The sequence below is a fragment of the Anolis sagrei genome, chromosome 2 (genome assembly GCF_037176765.1).
Source record: "Anolis sagrei isolate rAnoSag1 chromosome 2, rAnoSag1.mat, whole genome shotgun sequence".
NCBI classification, from domain to species: Eukaryota; Metazoa; Chordata; class Lepidosauria; order Squamata; family Dactyloidae; genus Anolis; species Anolis sagrei.
In genome coordinates this window covers 146210901-146226039 of record NC_090022.1, presented here as the reverse complement: position 1 = coordinate 146226039, position 15139 = coordinate 146210901, and the positions used below count along the sequence as shown (strand labels likewise).

The window sequence follows — 15139 nt, the reverse complement described above, 5'->3', positions numbered from 1 at the left end:
CTTGCCCATGCCTGAGCTAGCTCAACTTGAGGTGGGTTAGTCCTTGGAATCCAAGGAATCCCAGGTGCTGGAGGCTGTATTTCTGAGGAAGGAATGGGCAAAATTAGCTGGGAGTATTCCTTGCCTGAGCAGAATTCTGGGCTTTGTAGTTTAGGGAGGTGCCTTTAACAGCCTCTCTAAACTACAAACCCCAGAATTCTGCAGGAGGCAGAATGAAAGTGGATTCATTCTCTAGTGTGATTTAGGATGAGAAAGGACCAGGGCAGGGTGCTCTTTGTCAGGTGGAAAGTCTATGGCAGGCATCCTCAAACTGCAGCCCTCCATCTGTTTGGGCCTCCAACTCCTAGGAGCCCTCATGAGCTTGTTCAATCGTCAGGAATTCTGGGAGTTGAAGGCCCAAACAGATGGAAGGTCGCAGCTGGAGGACGCTTCCTTGGCCTGGCTGAAGTGGCCCTCCTTGGTCGGAGGAGCGCTTTCCTTTTGCGACTGGAAGAGAGGTGGCCTCGCGCGCGGACCGAGCACGTGCAGCCCAGGTGTCTCTCGGGACCTTTTGGGGATGGGAACAGGCAGCCGCCGGGAGGAAGGGCTCTCTATTGTCCTGACGAGGAGGAGGGGAGGAGGCCTCGCTCAGGTGCAGACCCAGGGCGCAGGGCTCTCTCTCTCTCCCTCTCCAAAGGGAGACTAAAGCAGGTAGAAGCGCACTCCAGCATCCAAAAAACGCCCAATCGGAAACGTCTTCCTGCCAAGGGAGGCTCGGAATTGGACTCCCCCTCAGAAGCGCTGCGCCTTTTGATTCGAAAGGAGGCACGCGCGCAGTGGTCCAGTCAGGAGGCTCGCGCTCTCCCCGCGCGCTCCTTCCTTCCCTTCCCCTCCGGCGCTCTTCTCCTCCCTCCGCCTTCTCTCATTCAGCGGCGTCTCACCTGGCCGCCTCCCCTCCTTCCCTCCCTCCTTCTCCGGCCACGCTCCCGTGCCTCGCGGGGCTTTGGCTGCGCCCAGCGGAGCGGGGCAAGGAGGAAGGGGTGGACGTGGGGAGCAGAGCAGTCCCCCTCCCGAGGTGCCCCAGCTCTCCCGCCCTCCTTCCGGCCCTGCAAAGCTCTCCGCTTGCCTTCCCCAAGTTCCAAACCTCCCCCTCCCCACAAAAAAAAAAACAACAAAACCGCACGTGGCTGCAGGGAGGGAGGGAGGGAGGAGGGAGCGGATCCCTTCTCTGGGGAGGCGGATGACAGCTGCGGCGCTGGAGCCCCCAGGGGAAGGGAAGGGAAGGGAAGGGGGAAGGGGAAGGGAAAGGGGAGGGAAGGGGGCAGGGAAAGGGGAGGGAAGGGAACGGGAAGGGGAGGGAAAGAGAAAGGGAAAGGGGAGGGGAGGGAGAAGGAAGGGAACGGGAAGGGAAAGGGGAAGGGATAAGGAAAGGGGGGGAAGGGCAAAGGGAAGGGGGAGGGAAGGGGGAAGGAAGAGAAAGGGAAAGGAAGGGAAGGGAAAGGGAAGAGGGAAGGGAAAGGGGAAGAAAGGGAAGGGAAAAGAAGGAAGGGGAAGGGGAGGGAAAGGGCAAGGGGAAGGAAGGGAAGGGGACCGGGACTCCGGAGGGAGAGAGAGAAGGAGCTCTAGAAGCGGCGCCGTCGAGCCGCGCGGGGCACTTCGAAACTGTCAAGTGTCCCCGAAAGGAGGGAAGGAAGGAGGGAAACTCCGGAGGGATGGGAGCAGAGGGTGGGGAGGGATCGCAAGGGAGGCCAGATAGGAGGCTTGCCCCCGCCCCGATGGCAAGGCAAGGCAAAGGCAAGGGACCCCCTCTCCTCTCTTCCCCTCCTCTCTCTCTCTCTCTCTCTCTCTCTGGAAGCCAGGCGCCTGCTTGGAGGCAGCTGGGAAAGGGGACGGTGTGTCTTTAAGGGGCTGTCAGATCCCTCCTCCCCCTCCACGCCCCCTCCCTCCTGGCTCCGGGGGCCACCCGCCCCCTCCTCGCCCTCCCCCTGGCCCCCTCCCCGCCCCGATCCGCGGGCGCTTAAAAGGCGGACGGAGGCGTCGGAGGCGCAAAGAGCCCGGGCCGCTTCTTCTTCTTCTTCCATCCTTCCTTCTTTCCTTCTTTCTTTCCTTCGGTGACAGCCCTTTCGCCGGGAGCCCTTCTTTTGTTGCCTCCGCAGCCAATCAAGGCTTTTGACGACACAGTTCAGTTGGGATATAAAAGGAGAGTCCGTCTTTCTTCGCTCGGCGCCCCCCCTCCCCTCCTCCTCTCTCTCTCTCTCTCGCTCGCTCGCTCGCCTGCCTCCCTTCCTTCCTTCCTCCCTTCATTCTCCCAGGCAGCAAGTCACCCGCCGCCTCCCGAGAAAGCAGCAGGAGGAGGAGGAGGAAGAGGAGAAGTGGGAGAAGGAGGAAGAGGAAGGGGAGGAAGAGGAGGCGCCCCCACCGACCCCCGGGAGAAAGAGAAGGAGAGCGAGGAAGCGAGGGAAGGCAGGCAGGCAGGAAGAGAGGCAGGCAGGCGAGGGTCGGCGGGTCGGCTGGGAGGGGAAGCCATGCGTGCGCCCTGGTCCCTGCTGTGGCTGCTGGTGCTGCTGGCCTTGGAGGTGGGCGCCGGCGAGAAGGCGAAGGCGGCCTCCTCCTCCTCGTCGTCGTCCTCCTCTTCGCCAGTCCCGGCCCCGTCGTCTTCCGCGGGCGCGGAGGGGGAGTCCGGCTCGGGCTGCCCGGTGTGCCTGTGGCGGCAGCACAGCAAGGAGCTCCGCCTCGAGAGCATCAAGTCCCAGATCCTGAGCAAGCTGCGGCTGAAGGAGGCGCCCAACATCACGCGGGAGGTGGTCAACCAGCTGCTGCCCAAGGCGCCCCCGCTGCAGCAGATCCTCGACCTGCACGACTTCCAGGGGGACGCCTTCCCGCACGACGCCGACTTCCTGGAAGAGGAGGACGAGTACCACGCCACCACCGAGACCGTCATCAGCATGGCCCAGGAGAGTAAGTGAGCGAGGGATGTGGGGAGAGGGAAGGGAAGGGCTCCGAACTTGGTGGAAGTTGGAGGAGAGGAGGGGGCCGGCCCTCCGCCTTGCGCTCAGCCCGAGAGGGAGCTTCGGGTCCCGGGGACGCCTCGGGGAGGCGCGTGCCTGGCTCCTGCGCGCGGGCGTCGAGGGGCAGCAGCGGCCAGGTCGAGTGGCCTGTCTCCCTGGGAGCCTTTCAGGTTGGCTCCTGGCTGAACTCTCCTCTTTTCTCCTCCGGAGAGCCGCTCGGCTTCTCTTCGCCTCCTCCTCCTCCTTTTCCCATTCAGTGTGCTGGTGTTTCTTGAACTTGTTCGAAGTTCTTGGCCGAAGCGCGGCTTTGTGCGGAGGGAGAGCGGCGCGCGAGGGCTCCCTGCAGGTTTCCCGAGAGGCGGCTCGCGCCAAGGGCCCGAGGGAGTGCGCGCCCCGGGCAGGCAGGCAGGCAGGCGCTGCGCGAGCGAGGGGAGCGAGGCTCTGCTCGGCTCGGAGGGATGCCCTCTCCGGCCAGGGGGAAGGGCCCGCGCGCACCCCTGCTTCCCTCTGCTCTCGCGGCCCGGCCCAGGCCTAATCCCTTTTGTGAGGTCGCCTTTCGCCAGCTGCGAACAGCGCGAGAAGTTTGCCCAGCCGGAGCCTTTGGAAAATCCAGCTGCCTCCCTGATTCTCTCCTTCTCTCCCTCCCTCCCTCCTTCCCCTCTGCCAAGATCCATGGCCCTTTGTACTTCTCCCATTGGTTGTAGGCTCCCCTGGATGGCATTTTCTCTTTCTGCGGGGGGGGGGGGGGGAGAACTCTTGTGAAAACGCAAGGTGGCCTAGTGTCTCAGGAAAACATGCAAGAGTCGACCGGGGTGGTGGGGGTGGCAGCAGCGTGGCCCTGTGACCACTGCCATGGGCAGAGCAGTGGGGAGAGCGCCCTTGGCTCAGTCCCTTCCTAAACGCCCTCTCACGTTGACACCTTGGTCAAGAGGGGATGCTGCTCTTTGGAGCTCGCTCACCCCGGCTGCTCTTTTCTGGGCATGTTGTCCTCTGAAACAGTGAACCCTCCTCCTTTCCAAGGGCCAGATTTCATATTCCCCACTGGAGATCGCAAAAGGTGCATTTCAAGCCTCCTCTTAACTTCTCCAGGTGTCTGTGGCAGAGTTGGTGATGTATTTTGGAAGGCTTTCATGGCCGGAATCACTGGGTTTTTACAAGTTTTTTGGGCTGTATGGCCATGTTCCAGAAGCATTCTCTTAGGAGGAGAGAATGCTTCTGGAACATGTTTTATTATTTTTGTTTTTTGGTGATGTCAGGAGCAACTTGAGAAACTGCAAGTAGCTTCTGGTGTGAGAGAATTGGCTGTCTGCAAGGATGTTGCCCAGGGGACGCCTGGATGTTTTGATGTTTTATGATCCTTGTGTGAGGCTTCTCTCATGTCCCCACATAAGGAGCTGGAGATGATAGAGCAGTGGTTCTCAACCTGTGGGTCCCCAGGTGTTTTGGCCTACAACTCCCAGAAACCCCAGCCAGTTTACCAGCAGTTAGGATTTCTGGGAGTTGAAGGCCAAAACATCTGGGGACCCACAGGCTGAGAAACACTGTGATAGAGGGAGCTCATCCACGCTCTCCTCGGATTTGAACCTGCGAGCTGTATAACATGGTTATACAGCCCGAGAAACTTAGAACAACCCAGAATTGGTAATGGTTGATAGGATCATAAAAAGCCTTTCAACTGTAAGGTAACACTTAGAATCATAGAATTCTAGAGTTGGAAGAGATCTCGTGGGCCATCCAGTCCCAACCCCCTGCCAAGAAGCAGGAAAATTGCCTTCAAATCACTCCTGACAGATGACCATCCAGCATCTGCTTAAAAGTCCCAAAGAAGGAGTTTCCACCACACTCTAGGGCAGAGAGTTCCACTGCTGAAGAATTCTCACAGTCATGAAGTTCTTCCTCATGTTCAGATGGAATCTCCTTTCTTGTAGTTTGAAGCCATTGTTCCATTGCGTCCTAGTCTCCAGGGAAGCAGAAAACAAATCTGCTTCCTTCTCCCTATGGCTTTCCCTCCTTCCCATCATGACTCCTTCTCAGCCTTCTCTTCTGCAGGCTAAACATGCCCAGCTCTTTAAGCTGCTCCTCATAGGGCTTGTTCTCCAGACCCTTGATCATTTTAGTCACCCTCCTCTGGACCATTCCAGCTTGTCAACATCTTCCTTCAATTGTGGTGCCCAGAATTGGACACAGTATTCCAGATGTGGAATACTTGATGCACTTTTTAAAATGCATCATGTTCTTCATGTTGTCTTGTTTCCTCCTTGGAATGCCTCAGGACAGGTTCATAGAGGTGGCTGAAGGGAATCTTCACCCACTAGCTTGAGGGCAGCAGCCCAAGTGTTGGTACCCTTGCATTTTCTTAACTCATCATCTGCAGGCAAACACAGCTGGAGGCCAGGGTGGCCAGCTGCTCCAAGCTGGACAACAGTAGGCTTCAAGGTTTTGTTGTGTGTATTTTTGCACCCATCATGGATTCTATGCTGTAGAGTAGCAAGCAGGGAAAGCCTTGGGCTTTCAGTGGTACCACAATTATTTCTTTAAAACTCAAACTAAATATATACTGTAGTTAAATATATACTTTGCCCATCCCAAATCCTTATCTGGAAATTGTGTTCTAGCACAAGCTCACTGTAATCAGTTTTGACGTAAGGCCCTCCCCTATCTAGATGGGTGAAGCCCTGCATCAAAACACAGCATATAATAGATCAGTGGGTCTCAACCCGTGAGTCCCCAGGTATTTTGGCCTACAACTCCAAGAAATCCCAGCCAATTTACCAGCTGTTGGGATTTCTGGGAGTTGAAGGCAAAAACATCTGGGGCCCCACAGGTTGAGAACCACTGCAATAGATGGTATGAATCTCCTTAACAGTGGTTCTCAACTTGTGGGTCTCCAGATGTTTTAGCCCTCAACTCCCAGAAATCCTAACACCTGGTAAACTGGCTGGGATTTCTGGGAGTTGTAGCCCAAAACACCTGGGGGACCCACAAGTTGAGAGCCACTGCCTTAGAGGTTCATCACATCTATTATTTGATGGCTGAAATTCGAGGATGACTTACCTGTGGCAATAAGCCATCAGAGATACAATGCTATAGGTAGATCATACCAATGCCTCACATAATCTTAGTGGATTGCTTTTGAGCAAAGTCTCATTTCATCCATACAGTTGTGCTTACTTGGCCTATTCACCTGCAGCTAGAAAGAAGGTAAACAATTCAAATCAATTTCTGTTGCTTTTATTTAAATTTGACCAATGGTGTTGGGGCTATCAGGTGCATAGTACTCAGTCATGCATTTGTGTACACACACAAGACTTTTGTAGCTCTAACTTTCACAGACCACAGATTCCCAATCTGTGGTCTATGGACCACCAGTAGTCCGCAAGGACTAGAATATGGTCAGCGGCCTCATCGTTACAACACTGTTGCAACAAGAGCAACTGGTCTGGCGAAACCCTCTTATATAGCGCTGAGGTTTATTAAATATGGTTTTCTGTGGGGGAGCAGATGCCAACTACTAGACTACTGTTCTGTGTAGAAACTAGAGTTGATGTGGTCTAGCCAATGCAATTTTCTGAATCGGCACCATGAATAACCAAACCAAATATAAAGTTGACCAAAAACTGATTCACAATCCTTTTGGTACTAATGTTGGAGAGTGGTCCCTGGTCAAAGTGGTTCCTGATCAAAAAAGACTAGGAACCACTGGTTTACACAATGAGCACTGGACATCACCAAGGGGTAAATGGGATTTTGACTAAGTGTGCCATGATTCTTTTGGCCGGTAGTGTTTTTTACGCTGCTGTTCAACTAATTTTAAAACACCTATATCATTATTATTATCATCATTTATTTATATAATGTATATGGCCCTTTACAAGTAAAAGAACAACAAAACAGTTCCCTGCCCTTAGGCTTACAAACTCATTAAGAATATGATACAAGAAGAAAACGGGAAGGCAATGTGGGAGGGGACCATCATGAATGCTAAATACTACCAGTGTGTTTGCATAAGAATGACGTAGATTTTTATATGGCAGTAAGAACTGTTTGCTCATTATGCAGCAAACAACTCCACTCGCACAGTCATATTTGATTCCAGCCATGACCCACATAAAAAGAAGCACCTATGTGGCAAAACACTGCCAACTCCTTGTATACCACAGAAGTAGTTTGCCTGAATCTGAAAATATTTGTGCCTTATTCCTTTGTAATATTTTACTTTTGAATCTTCACCTATATTCATATTTTGAATTCTAGAAAGCCTGAGCACAAAAAAGTGGGTAACTTGATCACACAACTGTTATTTGTCTGTAAATCAATCAACTGTCCATAATATCCCTTTAAAACTTGTAGCTGGATCATCATCTTAAATCCTTAAATTTCAGGATCCTATGAACTAGTGAAAGGAAGAACAGTTAAAATAGGCTTGAGACTGAAGTTGGGTCAGACAGTTGATAGGATGAAAGAGATAGAGATCCCCGATTTCTATAATACTATAATCTTTGACTTTAGCCATGGCAAACTTTGCAAATACTGACAAATATGACCCAGTGGTAAAGCTTCTGCATGATTTTGGAGCAGGCATGTAGCCGGGGGGTGGGGTGGGGCTTGAGTCCCCCCCGAAATTCTCATGGTGGTTCGCGAGAAGGCCTTACTGGTGCATTATTTAAACTGTTATGTTTATTCATATCATGATCTGATCACCATACTCAATATATCCCATATGCATGGGGGTATTGGGGTAACAATACAAAAGGTTTGCTAGGGTAGACCCTCTTTCACTCAGACTCAGCCCCCCCCCCGAAACAAACTCAATCCCCTCCCCCCACCAAATCGAAATCCTGGCTACGGGCCTGGGAGGAATTTGTACTGATGATACCAACTCCATAAAGCTGAGAAAAGTATGCTACATTGCCAGTCAAAAATCTGTAATGTATCAGAGGCTAAAAAACTGATTATTAGCCAGCTATCCAGATCAAGATGTCATTAATGAAGTAAGAATGAGGTGTGAATTTCAATCGGTGGCAAGCAAAGTAGTGGTAACATTCAGAAAGTGTACAGCAACTAAAAGGCTCTATGAAAAAACATGCAGGTATGGTCTAGCAGCATTTTTTCCTGATGTTTCACCTGCATATGTGGTTGGCATCTTCAGAGGATCATATTCTCTGAAGATATCAGTCACAGATGCAGATGAAACTTCAGAAGAAAATGCTGCTAGAACATGGCTTTTATAATTTCCCACAAAGGAGAAATTATTTTAAGAGCTGCATAGTAGTACTTGACTGAAATTACACTGCACTGGATATATTTCTTATTGTGAGTTAATCCTGCATTCTCCTTTATGATTACAACTTTTAGTCTACCTTAATTCTCTCTGACTCAACTGCTTCAACTCTTTCCATTCACCAAGTTGTTTCTGAATGTTATTAGCTCCTAAGGTTAGGTGATATTTGAAAGAAGGCAAAATAGAGTGTTTGCTCCATTTTGCTCTTGTACATTACATTATTTGTTTCCTGACCTTTACCTGAAGATCATGGCAGGACAGGATGGGATGTGTATGTATGTGCCTTCAAATTGCCTATTGAGTTATTGTAATCCCATGAATTTCATAGGATAGTCTATTTAGCTTTCAAGATCAGACATAATCTGATGCCTTTTGAGTATCTCTTGTGTGTATGTGCCTTTGACTTGCCTATGGTGACCCCATAAGTCATATTTTTGAGGCAAAGAATACTCAGAGGTGGTTTTGCCAGTTCTTTCCTCTGAAACATAGCGCATATTAAGGATGAAATTCCTGCCCTTATAAAAAAAGGAGAGAAAGCCTGGCTCCACATCCCTCTGTACAGAAAAACAAGGGAGACCAGTGCAAGTAACTGCTGTCCTGTGCTTGTTTGTTATGATAGGCCTACAACATCCATTATATTGTGCAGGCACAGCAGGCTTGGAAAATAATGTGATTCCCAGCTTTTTCTCTTGAGATAGGAAACATTATTTAGAACTCATGCTGTAATGCAGGGTTGGGAAACCTTTTCCCCCTAGATATTTTGACCTACAACTCCCTTATGTCCCAGAAGGATGGCCAGAAGTAAGGAATTGTGGGACTTATGCTCCAAAACATCTGGGGAGCCAAAACTTCCCCATCCCTGTGATAAGAAGACTGTGAGTGCAGAAACCTGACAAGACTGGATGAAGAATCTCCTTGTAACACTGTCCCATCCCAAACAACCCCAATAGATATTCTTAGCTGTCTAGTTGTTCAGAGCTTTAATACTGCCACCACCTAACATTCCTTTGTCCTTTCTAGGAGTCCTTTTTATGAGAGGGGCAAGAGATCAAACAGGAGATCCCATAGTGCTTTCCGAGAAAACAATACAGAAGCAGCATGTGTTTTTATGCTGCTTCTGCACTAAAACAGGTAATCTTCCTGTGACAAAACCTTTTGGTTTAGAACAGTGGCTCTCAATGTGTGGGTTCCCAGATGTTTTGGCCTTCAACTGCCAGAAATCCTAACAGATGGTAAACTGGCTGGGATTTCTGGGAGTTGTAGGCCAAAACATCTGGGGACCCACAGGTTGAGAACCACTGGTTTAGAATGAAAGCCAAATCATCCATTTCTACTGAAGAATCCTAAACTTCACCATTAAAATTAAATGCTATTATTTTGGGAGTGTGTTGAACTTAATCTAGACCAGTAGTTCCCAAGCCTTGGTCCTCTGGGTGTTTTGGACTTCCAACTCTCAGAAATCCCAGCCAGCTTACCAGTTGTTAGGAATTGTGGGAACTGAAGTACAAAACACCTGGAGCACCAAACCATTGATCAAGACGATCTGAGTTACACTGATTCCTTAGTTCACACTTCCTATACTGACTTGTAACCATTTATTTTTGTATACATCTTTTTGGCTTCGTACTTTATAATAGTTTCTGTGCCATTGCATTTTTTGTGTATGGTTGTGTGATACAAACCCACTATTTAAACAGTTTATTACTGGTAAGAGTCAGTATATTTACTTTTCTTGTGTGTCCACTAGGTCTGGCACTAGTTTTGGAGAAAACTGCTCTTTTTGTCTGACATTTTTCTTGGAAGAGCAGTTTTTTTGTCTGACATTTTTCTTGGAAAACTGCTCTTTTTGTCTGACATTTTTCTTGGAAGAGCAATTTTCAAAACGTTTGCCACATTTTTAGATCCAAATTCTGATGCCTACATTTTGTCCCTGTAGATTTCTTTGCTGGATAGTGAACCCAAGATCCACTCAGGTTAGAGGCTTCTAATATATTGATATCATATGGAGAATAAGGATCCAATGGGAGCATAGTGTTTGGGTTATTACTGCCTATGGCTATGCCATCCTGAACATATCCGATCTCAAAAACTAAGTGAAATTGGACCTGGAAGTACTTGGATAGTTAATAAGAGTACATCTGGAAAACTGTGTGCATCTGTGTAAGTGTTTATTTTGGATTTCCTGTCTTTTGTGAATTGCACTGGGATATAGAAAAAAAAATCACTTGAACAGTAGAGTCTCACTTGTCCAACCTTCGCTCATTCAACATTCTGCATTATCCAACGCAGTCTGCCTCCTGCCCAGATTTGGTGCTAAATTTGTAAATACAGTAATTGCTACATAAGGTTACTGTGTATTAAGCTGGTTTTTTCTGTCAATTTGTCGTAAAGCATGATGTTTTGGTGCTTAAATTGTAAAATCGTGCCGTAATTTCACGTTTAATAGGCTTTTCCTTAATCCCTCCTGATTATCCAACATTTTTGCTTATAATGGGTTTGTATCACACAACCATACACAAAAAATGCAATGGCACAGAAACTATTATGCCAGCCTGTTTATGTTGGATAAGCAAAACTCTACTGTATTGATATTTTATTGGTCTTTAAGAAGTGACAGCAGGATTGTAAGCAAAGTCCTTGCTTAAAGATCCGTTTGCCCCCTTGGGCACTCCAATTATAATTTATTGACTCCTGAGTGTATGGAGAACATTATTTGCAGACCTGAGTACTGCTAAGACACAAAACAATGTAGAAATATTGCATATTTGGCATATAAAGAAAAAATGGTACCTTATCACAGCTCAAATAGATCTGAAATAGTGGGCCAGGAGTCTGCATATAACATAGTTGCCTTGCCAAGCCTCCTCAGAAAATTGCTGACAAACTTAAGAAAATCCAGATAACTGAAATCTAAAGGGACAATTCACACTAAACTGCTTACATATTGTATGTATGACTGCGAAAACCTGGTCTCTGAACCAGAAGGGAAAATGGCCACAATAGAAAAGCAGCTCTAGCAGATTTACAAGAAATACAGTAATTGTTAAGGAATTTATCTGTACCAGAAAGACTGTGTCAGTTCGATCTTTTAATGTGAATAGATGCAAATTGCATTGATAAAGGCTGTCAGCATGGGAAATGAGATTAATAGATCTATTTTTCTAAGCACAGAGATAAAACAGGAGCAAAGGGGATTCATGGTTTCCATATTGCCTGATACATAGCATATTAGGACAAATATCCCCTCTTTAGTCAAAAAAGAGACCCTATATCCAAAAAATAAAATTGAAGTTGAGTGTAGCCTTGATGTGGTATTTCCTCTGTAACTGGGAAGAGGAAATACAGATTACTCCTGTCTCAAACATCATATAGTTATAACATGGGTCTGGCGAGGGAAGATGGATATTTAACAGCAGGATACAATGCCCATAGTATGAATTGGCACATGTTTCAGAAGCATAAGCTTAATGTCTCTGTCCATCTTGCTTTCCTTTCATTAAAGAGATGGTCTGGAAGAATCAATGATGCCAAGGTTCATCTGAACTGGGAGGGGGGTAGTGGTGTATGGTTTGGAGTGTGTGAAGGTTGAGCTGAGCGGAAGGAAAGGGTGTTGGATGTGAAGGTGTGGGGGGAACAAGTGTGAGGAATTGCAGTAGAGAGAAGGACTTCCCTCCTGGCCAATTCTACAGCTCATTGAGAAATTTCCTTCTCTAGCATTAATAGACTTGGATGGCTTTGAAATTTTACTGCCCATAAAATCGGCAACACGCTGAGGCTTTTTTTCCATGTTAAACGTTTGCTGTTCCTCCCTACAACCATCCCTCTCCCTTCAACAATTTGTTCCCCCCTCTGCAAAAAGAAAAAAAGAAGAAAAAGCCAGCTTGCACACCCCACCCAGAGTGAAATTGACAAAAGTAGTCCAATCTGATTTTAATTAGCCATCTGGAAGGATTCATCTTGCCTTAGGCTTGCTGGATTGTCTGGGGCTGATCCATTGGACCCCTATCACATCTCCTGGAATCCTTCTCATTCTTCTTTGCTCTCTTTCCCCTTGGTGATAATTATGATTTTCGCTGCTCACACTCTTTCATGGAACAACTGTCTGTGCATGCGCTAGTATTTTTATGGTTCCTGAACAGAAGGAAGGGAAGGTTTTATAGGCAGTGGGGCCATAAACCTTTCTGGGTCCCTGCTCCTCACTCCTTCTGTCCTGTCCTGTCCAGTCCTCCCCCACTTTTTTTTAATCTAAAGCTTACATTTCCCCCACCCATAGACTAGAAACTAGGGAAGGATAATTGGGTTCTAAACCATTTATTGGCTACCCATGACCCCTGCTGACCTTTCGTTTGGGCACTGGAGGTGGGGAGGGGAAGTTAATGAAGTACCTTGAAGGGAGATTGGGAGGGGTGATAGTGTGAAATCCACCAAATGCTATTCTCTCTGCATCAATACCGCATTTTGACAGTTTGGAGAAAGTCTAAAAACAACAACAAATTCAAAGCTACTTTCAGACATAATTACTTTCTGGGCACATAGGCGTTTGTCAGGAAGATTGGGATGGGAAACTGAGAGGTATCATGAGAGCCAGGGTAGAACTGCTGGTATACCAAAGCTATGAGGATGAAGTTGGAACTATAATGGATGGACCGAACCAAGGCTTCATTTATGTTCCTTTTTAGCAAGTGGTGGAATAGATAAATCTCTCTAACGGGAAAGAAAACCAAAAGCTGCACTGTCCTGGTAGAATATAAATAATATAATTAAAATAATAAATGAAGATGATATTTAGAAGTATAAATAAGATACCAGAATTATGTTGATTACAGACCACTAATGTGAGGACCATATTTACTGGTTTTATTAATTAACACAAATTAAGAGTATTGATAAAGAGTAACTTGTAGATAAGGTAGAGAGGTAGATTCTCAAGAGTTAAAAGTAAAACTGCAGAAAAGATAGTTGGAAATCATATTTTCTTCTTTTTCGAGTTGTTAGTTGTAGTTTTTGTTATATAGTTAAATAGTTGGGATTTGTGCATATATAATGTGTGTAAAGCAAAGACCCAAACAACTACAATGAGTTTGATATCAGCTCATTAAAGATTCTAGAATACACAATTAAAGAGTCGGTCTCTGAGAGCTTGGAAAAAATGCTGTCATCATTACAAAGCTGAATGAGTTTCACAAAAAAAGTTAGAGAAGACTAATTTATATTTAATAGACTATAAGCTTCATAGAACAGGTGAATGTAGGATCTAGTGTATGTTGACTGTAATAAGGCTTTATAATGTCTACCATTATATTAATGTGGAACAGTTGAGGGAGTTGACTATGTTTAATATGGAAGACTGAGAAGTGGTTTGTTTAAATATCTGACGTATTGCCATATGGAAGATGGAGCGGATTTATTTTTGATGTTTTACAAAACAGACCTGAACCAATGGATTCAAATTACAAGCAGCCAGATTGCAACTAAATATTAGGAAGAATGTCCTAATGGGTAGGGTCGGTGGCTTGAACTCTCCTTTACTTCAGCAGGAGTTGGATGACCACCTCTCAGCTATAGATGCCAAGTCCTTAACTGTGCATTTTTCAACTGACTATATGGCCCATGGGACGCCACCAACTCTATGATTCTGTGGATGGTTAATTAATACCTGTTTGTGACAATATTAGGGCAATTATTCCTTTGCTACATGGCACACAGCATCTGGCAACAGGAATGCTTGCCAATGCAACTTCACAGTAATGGTAAACTAGTAGGTAAGTTGCACATTATTGGTCATACTGGTAACTAGTGTAATCTGGAATTCTAAAAACTGACTTCCCACAAATGTTTTCCCTTAAGATGTTTTGAACTACAATTCCCATCATTTTCAGTCAGTACAGCCACTAGGGAAGGCTCCAAAAATACTGGAATGCGAATTTATGATGCCAGCAGAATAGCAACATCTCCACCTTAATTTCATAATTGAAAATAGATAAAGAGTAGGGTTACCATACTTTCAGGTTAGCTGGCTTTATCTAGAGTTTAGGCATGTCACTCAATGTCTATTTGAACTATCATCTCCCCCAGATTCCAAGCTGTCATTTAAAAAAATCAATCTCTACTCCTTGCAATCTAGAGCAAGGTGTGGAGGATTATTTTGTCAAATAATCTGAAAGAAACCTGTCTTCCCCTGCCTTTCTGACAGGAGGAAAAAGCAGTAAAAGATGCAAGGGAGGAAATAGGAGGGAAAGGTCAATGAGGAGTGTGAAAAGCTGAGTTCAAGGAGTAAGGGAGGGTTGCATTACAAGGGTGCAAAGTGAGGCAAGGAAGAGAGTAGGAGGAAAAGGAGAGTGCAGTGAAGGCAGGAGGAAAGCAGGGTGCAAGAAACAAAGGTAGGATGCATTAGGAAGTTACAAGGCAGGAAAGGGAGAAGGCATTGGAAAATGACCAGTGCAAATGACAGACAGCAGGAAACACAGGAGAGACCTATTGCAAAGGCATTAATTGAATGAGAGAGAGAATAGGAGGAAAGGGTGAGTGGTGTGAGTAGCAGAGTGCAAGAAGCATTGAAGGGAATCTGTAAGGTGCTTGCCCAGGTTGACACAATAAATTCCATCACCAGACTTGGTTTCTCCTGTTCCAAATAGAGTACTGTAGACATTATTCTGTACTAGTTCTCAGATTAGTTGCAAGTGTAAACAATGTTAGGAAAGATGAAATATACATAGCAGGAGGAAAAGTGTCACAATGATTATACTGCATAATTAGAGTGAAAGTTAGAGGGGTTTTTTTGATAATTAGAATTTGTCCAAATTTGAGGAAGTGAAATATGTCAATCCAAGATTAGAACAGTCTGATATTCAGTCAGCCAGGATTAATTTAG

General features: G+C 46.5%; 1 protein-coding gene across 1 annotated transcript in view; it reads left to right on the top strand.

Annotated features, from left to right (window-relative positions):
• The first annotated feature begins 1995 nt into the window (after positions 1-1995).
• GDF11 (growth differentiation factor 11) overlaps positions 1996-15139 on the top strand; it is a 31086-nt gene continuing 17942 nt past the window's right edge. The window contains exon 1 of the mRNA XM_060763906.2: positions 1996-2937. Within this exon, the coding sequence (XP_060619889.2) occupies positions 2505-2937 (433 nt within the window). The 5' untranslated portion in view covers positions 1996-2504. The remainder of the gene's footprint in view (positions 2938-15139) is intronic.